General features: G+C 44.0%; 1 protein-coding gene across 3 annotated transcripts in view; it reads right to left on the bottom strand.

The window, feature by feature from the left end:
- Positions 1–13,389, bottom strand: part of Rnf216 (ring finger protein 216) — a 111,540-nt gene that overhangs the window by 26,319 nt on the left and 71,832 nt on the right. For all 3 annotated transcript variants that reach the window (XM_048436829.3, XM_048436831.3, XM_048436830.3), the window contains exon 14: positions 2,431–2,528. In XM_048436829.3, coding sequence (XP_048292786.3) covers positions 2,431–2,528 — 98 coding nt within the window. The remainder of the gene's footprint in view (positions 1–2,430; positions 2,529–13,389) is intronic.

Raw genomic sequence — 13,389 nt, 5'->3', positions numbered from 1 at the left:
TTTTGCTACTTGGCACAAGTATGATCCCCCGAGGTCAATGGAGGAATGGCTATATGGTAAAGAAGACAAGTTAAAGCTACCTAAAACCAGCATCTAACTCCCACAGGCATCTTACAGACTGCAGTCACCACCGACTTCAAGGTTTACAATGTTGACTTCTCCTCTTATGTTCTTTACTTGTCTGTGTGGCCTGCACAGAAGAATGGGCCTAAGAGAGCAGTATGGCAGGTACACTGCTGATGCTTTATCAGGTACTGAGTAACTGCAGCTACTGGTTCAGATGCTATTCTTACTGTAGCAATAAACAGCTCCTGGCAATTGACATACAGCTGATATGGAAAATGCTTTTATTCTTTTGTTCAATGGTAGAGAATAGGAGCTGACAAGGAACTCATCTGTCTCCCACCAAGACAATATACTAGTCTGTGATTCAAATGACACACAGACACATCTGACTTGATGAACAAAGCAGCAGGTGACCTAGCATGCACTGATATGGAACAGTGGTGTGTATCATCTCTACAAAGTTCTGGTGGTTGGGAGGCCAGTTTTGCACCAGGACAGCCTTCCCAAAAGCAAGCGTGTGCTGTGTCTCCCCACCCTCTTCTACGTACAGTGAAGCATTTGGGGGAGGCATTTTTGGATTTTGGAACTGACAGACATTGTATTGGATGCTTTACTCTGATAGGTTTGTTGATCTAGAGGACCGTCAAGCTAAGGTCCAGGGCAATCAGAGATGCAGAACAGGAGTGTCTACTCTAAAACAACCACAATCTCCCCGAGAAACATCCATGACCGGCTGGTTGTACAACTGGGCTGTTGGCAAGATTCAGCTATTTGATACAGAGAAACAAGTTCTCCATTTTGTGGGGGCTGAAGGATAAGGATTGCTCTTAGCTTTTTAGGAGCTATCTCACTCCTTGGCTCAGGGCCCCTCCCTCCAGCTTTAAAGACAGCAATGGGAAGTCAAGTCCTAATGTCTTCAAGCCCACAGTCATTTCTTATCTGACTACTTCCAAAAAAGGCATTCTATTAAAAAACCCCCAATCAGATGAGTTCGTAACTTTTAAACACATTGGTAAGGCCCCTGTTTCATATGCAAAAACATCATAGAGGCCATTATTCTACCTACCACAGTTATGACACAGAGCACAACCAGAAGCCAGGTCCCTAGGTTAAAGTCCCTGTTATGCTAATTACCTGTGTGACAATGATCACCTACTTGGGGTTTCCTTGACTAGACTGCAAAGTGGGGACATCAGGACCTATCTGTGATACAGATCCAAAGACTGCTAGCTGCCCCAAATGTCATCCTTCATCTTCTTTTTTTTTTTAAATTATTTATTTATTATGTATACAATATTCTGTCTGTGTGTATGTCTGCAGACCAGAAGAAGGCACCAGATCTCATTATAGATGGTTGTGAGCCACCATGTGGTTGCTGGGAATTGAACTCAGGACCTTTGGAAGAGCAGGCAATGCTCTTAACCACTGAGCCATCTTTCCAGCCCCCCATCCTTCATCTTCTAAGCAACAAACTCCCATGCCCATTCTCCATATTTAAGTTGAACCTGAAGTCATTCACTTAGAGGCCATATAGTAGATAACTCATTTCTACATTACTTCCAATTTGAAGAAAAGCTGCCTACCAAATAACTTATCTCCTTCCTCCTTTCCTATACACAACCACAGAGAGGATCACACCACACATGGGATTCAGGAGTCAGTGTGACTTAATGGTACACAGCTCACTAGCCTGGCAAGAGCTGGATTCTATATGAAAGAAACACACTTCTATAGCACCATGTGGCTGCATTTTCTTTTCTTTCCCTCCCTTCTTTCTTTTTATGGTTTTACCAGACAGGGTTTCTCTGTGTTGCTTAGGATCCTGTCCTGGAACTAGCTCTTATAGAGCTGGCTGGCCTTGAACTCACAGATCTGCCTGCCTCTGCCTCCTGAGTGCTGGGAATAAAGGTGTATACCGCCACCGCCTGGCAGGTGACTGCATTTTCATATGTTAACATTTAGAAATTGCTCAGTCTCAAAGGGACACAGTGCCGGTTATTAAAATAATTGATACGGTCTTTTGCCTTCTGGAGGTTGGCAATTCTACTTACTGTCTCAGGCCACCAGTATCCTACAACACAGGCAGAAACAACATCAATGCATTCTTATCTATGAAGACCTGGTACACCTGCTTACTGGCTAGGCAGTAATGAGAAGAGGGTGGCTGATTTTTATCAAGCACATACTAGCTAGACATTCTATAAGTACTACCTGACATTTGAATAGCTACAGGTTTGGAAACTAAGAAATCAGTTAGAGCCCTGCCTAAGATTCCTCTGGGTGGGGGAGGGGGGAGCTCAAACTGGCACTTCCCTTAGAACCCCTGGCTCCTCTCAGGGCCAGCTCAGTCATCACATTACTTACATAGACGTCCGGTACTTGATGTCATCCTTTTCTGCCAGCTCTTCACAGGTAAGGCCATTATGCTCTTTCCAGAGTCCTTGACACTTTCTACAGGTCTCCTGGGGAGGAAGGACAGATACAAAGTTTCTGGTGAGTGCCACATAAGCTTCTGTTCACAAAATGCATTTGAAATGAGCTTCTTGGGTCTGAGTCTCTGAGAACTGCTGTCCCAATGAGCAAGGCTACTTCTAAAGATAGAGCAGCAGCAGAAGGGAAAAGCATCAGAAGGTGCAGGCTAGTCTTCTTAAGTACTGTGAGCTGTTTGAGAGTGTATCTGTTAGGATCTTACCCTCCACAATTCTTCCAGCCAGACTCCTGGCTTAGAACTGAGGAATATGATCACCAGGGGAACCAAGGAAGACATTCCTTCTAACACCTATCATTCAAAAGCATGGATATAAACATTCATAGTTTCACTCCATTACAAACACAAACTGAAAAATGTCATTACTTTGGGGATGAGGAGATAGTTTGTGAAAGTGTTTGCTTTTGGAGCATGTGTGTGCACATAAACATCATCACCTTTTATATTAATAACAAGAACATAGGAAAATATTAAACCAATGATCATGGGCAGAATGGAAACTGAAATTCTGCTCAGTATAGCATAGATGGTGCCTGGGCTCTGGCCTTGTCAGGGGAGGCAAAATCAGGGATTTAACAAGTTGTCATTGATACCTGGAGAAAACAGCATTCTGGCCAGAAGATGCTGGCGGAGAAAACTGGGCTCTAGGGTACTGTGGTTGGTACAGACGATACAAGCAGGCTTGAAGAGACATGCATGGGCCAGGCAGTTCATGTAGGGCCCTACAGTGACCTACTTATCACTTTAGTTTTGATTCCAGAACATCAGGAAGCATGAAGGTAACATGAGTAGATTTGTGATTTTACTATAGCATTCTGGGTGAGATTCAGACTAAGGGGAGGAAAGACTATAATGTTCAAAACACAGCTGGAGGGCTGAAGAAAAGGTTCAAGCTGTTAAAGAGCACTTGTTGCACTGGGTGGCTGTGGCAGTGCACACCGTTAGTCCCAGCACCCAGGAGGCAGAGGCAGGTGGATCTATGAGTTTGAGGCTAGCCTGATCTACAGAGAGTGTTCAGGACAGCGCTGCACAGAGAAATCCTGCTTCAAAAAACCAAAAAGGAAGGAAGCAGCATCTGTTGTTCTTGCAGCATCCACATGTCAGCTTACAACTGTTTGCAACAACAGTTTCAGGGGATCCACAGCCGCCTTCTGACCTCTGTGGGTAGCAGCCATACATGTGGCACATCTATATTCACGCAGCAAAACACTCATGAACATAAAATAATCAGGACAGCTGGGAGCTAGTATGGCCATCTAGTCAAGTGATAAATGAAGGTCTATGAGACCCTGCAGAAAAGTTGAAAGTTAACTGATATGAGAGAAACTCAGCAGGTTTGAGTGTGGGGATGAGGTCCAAGAGGACTTTTTTCTGGTTTGGACAAAAGACATTAACAGCAACACTGACATATTTTGGGTGAGAAGCAGACAAAAACCCTATCTGATCTGGATGATGGTAACACAATAGACATCTCTTGGGAATGTGAGGTAGGGGGTTGATGGCAAATTTTAAACTTAGGGAGAGGGCAGCACAGATGCTGCTTAGCTCTGTAAGAGCTTCATGACAATTCTACTCTCCTTAAGTAACTGGTGACGTAGGTGACTCCAGGCTTAGGATGGTACATACAGACACTACCACAGCGCACACAAGTGTGCATGTGTGTATAGAGTTTAGTGGACAACCCTGCCTTTCATCTTGTTTGGAACAGAGTTTCTCTTGCTGTTCACCACTGGATACTCCAGGCTAACTAGCCCAGCCCACGAGTGTCCAGACCGTCCTTCAGTCTCTGCCTCCTATCTCATGGTACCGACAGCTGTCAAATTCAGCTTTTATGTAGGTTCTGGAGATCTGAACTCAGGTTGTTAGGCCCGAACAGCATACTGAGCCATCTTCTCAGCCAGACACTATTACTTCTACGTAAGGTACATGGTAGTACCAGTCTTGGGAACATCTACACTTTGGCGGGAGGAAAGAGAATGGAGTCTGAAAACAGCTGCTGGTGGAGCAGACACAATTAGCCTGCAAGGACACTGAAGTACTAATGGCCCCAGGTAGCTAAAAGGAGGTGGTGTGGTGTGAACTGGCGGAAGACACAAGACTTTTCACTGTAAGACTGGGGTGAACAGTCAGTGCTTTTAACCAATGAGCCATTTCTCTAGCTCCTGCCTTGAACTTCTGATCATTCTGTCTCTAGATTTGAGTGCTAAGATCACAGATAGATGGCACACCTTGTTATTTTGTGCTTGGGATGGAGCCAAGGACCTTGTGGCATGTTGAGAAATTACTTTAACAACTGAAGTATATTTCTAGTCCTCTCTTTTACTTTTAAATTGTATATGACATATATATGCTAATAACAAAAGTAACATTTAATTTTAGGGATAAAAATGATATGGATAGCCACATGAGTCTGGAACAGACACCCTCTTGAGTAGAATGTGTTCCAAAGACTCCAATCAATGGTGTGGTGGTACAGATGAGTTCACGTGAGTCATTGCTTCTAGGGACATAGATGTTCTCTCTCTCCAATGCTTGCATTCCATTTAAAAAAACAGAGATAAGTCAATACTGTATATAATTACTTCCCAACAAAATCTGTATTTGTACACATTTAAGAATCTGTAGTCTTAAAAGATCTTTAATTCAGTATTCAAGAGGCAGAGGAAGTGGGATTTTATGAATACAAGGCCAGCCTGGTTTATGTAGAGAGTTCCAGGACAGTCAGGGCTACATAGAAAGACCCTGTCTCAAAAAAGAAAAAAGAAAGGAAAAAAAAAAAAAAAAGACTTTGTGACTATTCCAGGAAAATGGCATAAACAACAGCTGGAAAATAGATGAGCTGGTGTTCGGATTCTGTCCTCCTCCTAAACAAGAAAAACAAAACCACCCACCAGAAATGACAGCCCGAAAACAATACATGGCAGAAAGGCAATACTATTGAACATCCTTAATTCATGGCCCATCTTCTTATGTGAAGAAACCCATTCTCCAGGTAAGGCCCAAGCCCACAAAATAGCTTATGCTTTATGAGCGTCAAAGGGAAGTCCTCTGGCTTGTATTCAATACTACAGTGGTCAGCCTGTTGGTTATATTTCTTCACAGTAAAGGGCCCAGGGGTCCCAAAGAATAAGCCCCAACTGTATTCTGAAGAGGCACTGTAGCCTCTGAAACCCAGCACAGAATGGGCTGGGCAGACTTATCATGTGGAGCACTCTGCATCATCTCCTTTAAGCACTGTAATTTTCTTCTCCCAAACTTAGCTAGGCTTTGTTCCTAAATATCAAGAAGTTTCTGTAATGTGACAACAACCATGTTCTTTAAACTGGAGAGAATGAGAAAAGCCAGAAGGCTATTTTGGATGGCAGAGCACCCTGACAAGTAACTTACCAACATGAAGCACAGCACACCATGTCCACCCAACCCAGTCAGGCCTGAGCTTTCAGGCCCATCCCTTACCTGGTGACTTCACCGCAGGAAGAAGAGAGGGGACACAGGTGCTGGCTAACCTAGGCAACTCATTAAAGGAGTTGCTGCCAGCTGCTGCTCGTTATGATATTAGGAGCCTGCTGCCTAAGTCTTATGGGGCCCATGAGTCCTTGAAACGCTAAGATATCTTGTAATATAGAGAAAACATTGGTGGCTGGGGAGATGGCTCAGTTGGTAAAGTGCTTGCGTTGCAAGCATTAGGATCTGAGTTCAACACCCAGAGTCCGCATTAAAAAAAAAAAAAAAGTCAGGCATAGTAGAGAGTCCTTGTAATCTTAGTTCTGAGGAGGAAGGGGCAGGATGAGCCCAGAGGCCTTAAGGCCAGCCAGCCTGTAGCAATTAGCAAGCCCTCAATGAGAGATCTCATTTCTAAAAACAAGGCAGAGGAACACCACTGGAGATTGATTGCTGCATTCATGTGTGTGCACGTGCACCCCAAACAAACAAACAAACGCCAGTCATCCTGGTCAATTCCCTAGGGTCTTCCAAGTGAAAGATGTGACACCTGACTCCATTAATGACTAGCCAACTCAAGGGACCATAGGGATACACGCTTTCAGGCCACCTGTGTCCTCCAGCTGTTGAAGACACTAGTCCCCCCCCCTCACCGCCAAAGTCATGTGGGTTAAGAACCAGAAGATCTAGAAGGACACTGATTTAGAGACACTGTGACAGTTGCAGGAAGTTGTGAGAATCAATGTAGCTCAGTTAAATTAAAGCCCAGGCAGATTCAGTGAGTTTCTGTTACTGGAGGAAGTCACTGGAGACCTCAGGGAATTCCCTTCCTTCCAGACAAGGAAGAAATAACACCAGCAGGAGCCTGATCCTCACCCCAAAATTTCAGGAACTAGCCAGTTCAGTAAAGCAAGTAGGGTGCAGTAGTAGTATGAGGTGACAGTGTGGATGCATACACAAGTATATCTAGTGTGAGAGGGGTGGTGGCAAGTGTACTCTAAGGAGCCGATATAATCTTTCTTGGTATTGTTTTTTTTGTTTTTGGTTTTTCTTTTTGAGACAGGGTTTCTCTGGGTAGCTTTGTAGTCTAGCTGATCTTGAGCATCCGCCTGCTTCTGCCTCCCGAGTGCTGGGATTAAAGGCATGTGCCACCACTGCACGGATTGTTTGTTTTGAGACAGGGGTCTCTCTACAAAGCCGGGAACTCTCTCTGTAGATCAGGGCTGGCCTCAAACTTACAGAGATCTGCCTGCCTCTGTCTCCTGAATGCTGGGATTAAAGGTGTGTATTTTAATAACTGGCTGATGTCTTAAACTAAAATTCTTGGGGAACACACACTCACACAACTGATAAAACAGTTACTCAGTTTGGACTGACACTGTCTGGTAAGGTGTCTTTCCAGGCTCTGCTAGCAACAACAACCAAATATCAAACATTCAAAATAGACCCTTTAACCAAGCAGTTCACCAACGAGACACATTCCATAAGTTGAACTTCCAATGAACACAGAAGGGTTTCATATTAATAAACAAAAATTATTTCAGGGATTTCAGGGTATGGTTCATTGCAAGCTGGGTGGGTTGGTGCTACTTGGGGTAGTCAGGAGAATTGTCAGTTTGAGGTAAGCTTGGGTAACACAATGAGACCATATCTTTAAAAAAAATAAAAATAAAGTAATGCCAGATAGGTCTGAGTCAGGGCTGAAGTTTCTACCACTTTTGATAGGAAAGTGCATGTTCAGGCGTGGTAGAGATGCAAAAACAAGACCTGGGTCAGCAGGCTGCTGGTGCCAAGGATACAGGAAGTCAGGGAGAGTGAAAGGGAAGTGTGATGACTTGATGGCTACAGTAGCAGAGGTGGTGACGGTGGTGGATCTGATGCCTTCTTTGGGCTCCCTGGGCTCCAGCATGGTCATGGTGAACATAAACTCAACCTTACATACAAACACAAATATAAATGAAAAATGTATCTTTAAAAAAGGAGAGTGAGCTGGAGGTAGGAGAGATTGCTCAGTAGCGAGAAGAACTGGCTGTTCTTCCAAAGAATCCAGGTTCAATTCCCAGTGCCCATTGGCAGCTCACAACTGTTTATATCTCCACTTCCAGAGTATTGACTACCCTCTTCTTCGGTGAGGAAGAGTCTGCGCCATAAGACCTTCTATAGGTATGTGTTTTGAAGTAAATGGGAAAGGAAGCTGTCACATTACTTGGCCAAGGCCATGGAACTGTAGACACAATTCAGCTTGGCTCCAAGCAGGCTTGCTCTTTCCCCTCTGTTCCCACTGCTTCCCTGTGTGGTATTTGCTGGCAAGAACAGGTCATTGTTTAGCAGAAAACTCAAGCCACTAGGTCCCAATGGAATCTCGTGTAAAGAGGCCACAGATGGGCAACTGGCAAGGCTGACTAGTTGCAGCTGTGCAGGACGGTACTTCCTAAATGAGCTTCCTGGAGAGCTGAGAATGACACAGAGAACAGAACAATGGAATGGGACCAAATATGAGGCTACCCTTTCTTTCAGATCATCATAGGAGCTTACTAATCAGTATATCCTTAAACTGGTCACGTGCAAGGAAGCAGCTGTTCCTCCCACCTCAGCCACTTTGCACATCTGGTGGGGTAACAGAAAGAAGTATATACAGACAAAGACAGGCTCAATGTGTGTTTTCCACACCAGAGCCAAGGATCAGTCAGTCAGTCATTCTCCATGGCTGGTTAGTCCTGGATCCTTCCTGTGAATACTCATCAATTGTCTTTTCAAGAGTAACTAAGACTCTGACCATTCGGAATTTTAAATTTTTATGTTTTTGGGAGTCTCACTATATAGCACAGACTAGCTTACAGCCCACAATCCTCTAGTGTCTGCCTCCTGAGTCCTGGGACTTTAGATATATGTCACTGTGACCAGCTGTTAGGATTTGTTGATGATTATTACTGTCAAAGAATTGGGTCAAAGTTCTGATTTAGATATTCGAAACAGCAATGATTTCTGCACTGAAGTAATGAAAAAAACATTTTCACTTGCCCATTCTTGCCTCTTTATCCACTGCTACTGAATGTCAAGCCATCTGGCAGGGTTTCTTTCTGCAAAGGCCCAAGAGGAGGGCATTATGAAGCCTTCCCTTCTCCATCTCCCTCTAGGCGGGTGGGACATTATCAAGCCTTGCACTCCTCCGAGGACTGAACATGATGAGGTCAGGTTAGGAAAGGTAGGGTGCAATGGTGGGATCCAGAGCTAGAGTGAGGAGTCTGGTCAGTATCTATGCCAAGACCAGCAGCCTCTTGCCAATGTACACATCCTCTACACTAACAGCATAGCTGTGTCAAACATCAGGGCATCTGGGAAATTTTGATATCTGGAAAAAAGATGGTGCTCTTTTCCTGAATACCTGGGGCACTTGGCTTATACTTCATTATATTGTTATTATTTTTAGAGATAGGGTTTCTCTGTGTAGCCCTGATTGTCCTGGAACTCGCTCTGTAGACCATGCTGACTTCAAACTTAAGAGATCTGTTTGCCTCTGCCTCCTGAGTGCTGGAACTAAAGGTGTGCACCACCACTGCCCAGCTACACCAATTTAGAAATGGTCTCACTGTAACCCAGGCTGGCCTTGTATCATGTCTCAGCTTCCCAAATGCTGGGTTCTATGTCCCTACTCTTCTACCACTCATTCTAAAACAGTGGTACTTGACATCAGCTCACACCTTTTCATGAAGTTGTGCTGTATCTGCAGGGGGTTTTCACCGTTTCAAAACAAACCATCTCTCAGAAACTTCAACTTGGTGTGGCCAGCCAAGTACTGTGAAATCTTAAAATGACCCTGGTTTCCTCTCTAGTCTCTACAAAGAGCTTCAGAAGGAAAAGACTGCCCTTAAAAGAAAATTATAGACATACACTAAATCCAAAGGATGTGCTGCACTATTTCTCTTCAGTGAGGGAACCACTCAGCGTTACTCCCATAGGCTAGAACTAGTCAAGTACTCTTTCAGGAAGATCTGGATTTCTGTCCTTATGCTGCCCTCAAGGGACAAGCGGGTGTAAAAGCACACTGGTCTCTACCCTACTTTTGGGAAAGGAGCCACAAGAACTGGCTCCTTTCTATAACGTTGGGATCAGGGTTCTGAGATAAAAAGTGGCTGCCGAAGCAAACAATTCAGTTTACTTTTATCAGAATTGACTTCAAATTTAACTCACCAATACTCTCTCAGAAGTTATTAAAAACTAAAACTGAGTCTGGTTTATTTGAGGTCCTTTAACAGATCATCTGTAACACCTGGGTAAGTGGATACAGATGTTTAGAAACAACATCTGAGTTCCTTTCTAGGAACTCCAGGTCCTGTTCTGAGGGATAAAAGATTACAATCAATTCCGTGCCCACTAGGAAGTTACACTGGAGGGTGATGATGACATGTTAAATAAGTGAAATATAAATAAGACAGGATTATAAGTACTAAGGGGATAAATGCAGGAAGATAGGTCATCAGGGTTAGGGCTGTAACGAAGTAAACTAAAGGTGCACAGAAGCCAAGGTGGTGTGTCTTGTGATGTCTTGGGGAACTGCAAGAAGAGAGGCAGGAGACTAGTCCAGAGAATAAAGCAAGGGGCTGTGGGGTATGAGGCTGCCTGGTTTTGGAAGGTGATAACTAGAGCCTGGGCTAGCACCCAGAGTAGGCAGAGTCTCCCCTAGTGATTGTACATAAAGCTGCTGGCTGCCCTTTTAAGGGGGACACTCAGGCTTGAGCAACACCCTCTGCTAGGATGGGGTCTTGTCTGCTTCTGCTTTGTGCCTAGGGGTTCAGTTCTCATAGCTCTGAAAGGCAGGAGGGAAGAGGCCATGACTCACACCCTTTCAGAAGCATCTGCCTAATACATAGGCTCCACACAATTGGAGTTTGTGGAGTCAAAGTCACTACAGCAATGACTGTATCCCTTTGGTAAGGTTGTGAAATCATCCCATAAGATTATGATCAGAGGGTTTTGAACTAGGACAGGAAAACTGTGCATCCCACATACTGTTTTGTTAAACTGTTATTTCGGTTAGACATTTATACTCATGCACTGAATTTATGTTAAGTCAGTATGTGCATAAGCTAATACAAATTTAATCATTCAAAAATTAGTTTAAGAAAGTACCTGAACGCTGGACAGTGGTAGTGCACTCCCCTTTAATCCCAGCACTTTGGAGACAGAGGCAGGCAGATCTCTGTGATTTTGATGCCAGTCTGGTCTACAAGAACTAGTCCCAGGACACGTTCCAAAGCTACAGAAAAACCCTATCTCGAAAAAAAACCAAAAAGTAAGAAAAAAACCTGATGGGGCTAGAGAGATGGCTCAGCAGTTAAGAGCACTGTTTGTTCTTCTAAAGGATGGGGTTCAATTTCCAGCACCCACATGACAGCTCTCAACTCTTTATAAGCTTCAGGGGATTTAACACCCTCATATAGACATGTATGTAGGGAAAACCCTAATGTACATTATAAAAAAAGAAAAGAAAAGAAAGCATCCGAAGGTCATTCTTATACTGAGATAAGAATAATTGGAACGAAGTGGAAGAATAATGCATGAGCATCAGACAGAAACAGAGGCTTAACTGTGGCCAAAGAGTAGGTGATGTGGTACAAACTGTGGGACTTAACAAACAACAGACATTTTGAATTAAAAAATAAACACTTCTGCTCAATGCCTGTGCTACTCCGGGCTTCCCAGCATTTGCTGGGAATCTAGGCCTGGCAGGAGAAGCTAGCAAACTCAACTTGTCCCTGCTCAGCCTCCACTGTCATCATCCCCAGAAGGAAAATGATGACTCAAATGAGTCAAATCACAGTACTCTGTTCCCTCAGGAACAGCCTACAACCTATATTAAAGCCATGCTAGCCCAACAGTGTAAAGGGCAAAAGAAACAGAATAGGATCCACAGCACACACCATCCTACAAGACAGCCACAAGCACAGAAGCTCACCTTTTCAAGATACACATAAAGGCAGAGAGTGTCAGGAAGTAGCTAAGTGGTAGAGTGCTTGCTTGCCTAGCATGTGCCAAGTCTAGGTTTGATACCTAGGACCAAAAGACCAAAACCAAACCAAACCAACAAGCCAAAACAAAACACAACAAACCTGAGAGGGGGCCCTTAAAAAGGACAGTGCTGATGGGGTAGAGGTAATGATTAACTCCTTTCTTTATGATTAAGTCCTTTCTTTATTGGCTCTAACACCTATTGCTAGCTATGCTTTCCCAATAATTTGAACAGAGGTGTGTGACTCCTGGATTAGCATGAGGACAACAAGGTGTTCATTCTGGTATTCAGTCTTGCATCACCTTTCTACTCTTGGTAGATTTGAGGATCTATTTCATTGAGTCATCTCACCATCCAACTCTCCCTTTTTTTCTGTTCCCACAGACAGAAAGTCAGTCAGACAGACATGTCTTATGAGACACATTTTACTGTTCCCCATCCTGGATGAATGAATTGTACATATAAATGATAAACAGGAAGTTAGTTATGTTTTGCAGTCATGGACTCTGAGTCCTGATTTCCGGTATATTTTGTGGTTGCTAACTGGGAATCCCAGTGGTTTTCCTTCCACTTTTATTTTGAAGTTCAAGTTCCCCCATCTGCTGCCCAATGTCCTGAGAGGAATAGAAACAGAATGTATGTGTGTGGGAGGAGCGCAGGTTTTAGCGATGGAGATAGGCTAGAGTTCAATGCCTTGGCTCTGCTATCGTCTGGGCAGTGTAAGGACCAGTGAGGGTACGGCTTCTGGCACTCAGTAGGCTGACCTGAACACTGACCTCATGGAATGGCTTGGCTTTGCCCCTCTGACATTTGTCTACACGTCTCTGACAATTCAGTACCAACAACAAGCCTGATGGGCTAGCTTATTCTTTCTGCTTCTCTGTGGAACGGATTTGAGTGCTTCTCTTCCTGTTGTATTTTTGTAAGGTTTTTAGGGCAGATTCAGTGCTGGCATCCCACATTTGGAAACTAATCCCCTTTACACGAAATATAAAGCAGTTTAATATTGACTTTTAGTAAACTAGGTGCACACCTTTAAATCCCAGCACTTAGGAGGCAGAGGCAGGAGGATCTCTGTGAGTTGAGGCCAGCCTGGTCTACAGAGCGGGTTCCAGGACAGTTCCCAAAGCTACACAGAGAAACCCTCTCTCTAAAATGCAAAACGAAAAATCAACCCCCGCTTCCCCGCGCGCGCAAAAAAAATTATAAGCTTTTTTTTTTTAAACACAGGTCAAGCTAACACAGAATAGAGATAGTTCAACCAGGCTTAAACACTGATAATCTAGTTCTTGCTACTCAGGATGAGCAGCTGTATTGTAACCTGGGGATTTTACACAGTGGTACAAAGGCCAGTCCTGAACCCACTAATCAAAAAGGCATTTTG

This window comes from Myodes glareolus, chromosome 2, assembly GCF_982192425.1.
Source record: "Myodes glareolus chromosome 2, mMyoGla1.1, whole genome shotgun sequence".
In the NCBI taxonomy this organism is placed as follows: Eukaryota; Metazoa; Chordata; class Mammalia; order Rodentia; family Cricetidae; genus Myodes; species Myodes glareolus.
The sequence above is the reverse complement of the archived record's forward strand: the minus strand, read 5'-3'. Positions and strand labels throughout refer to the sequence as shown.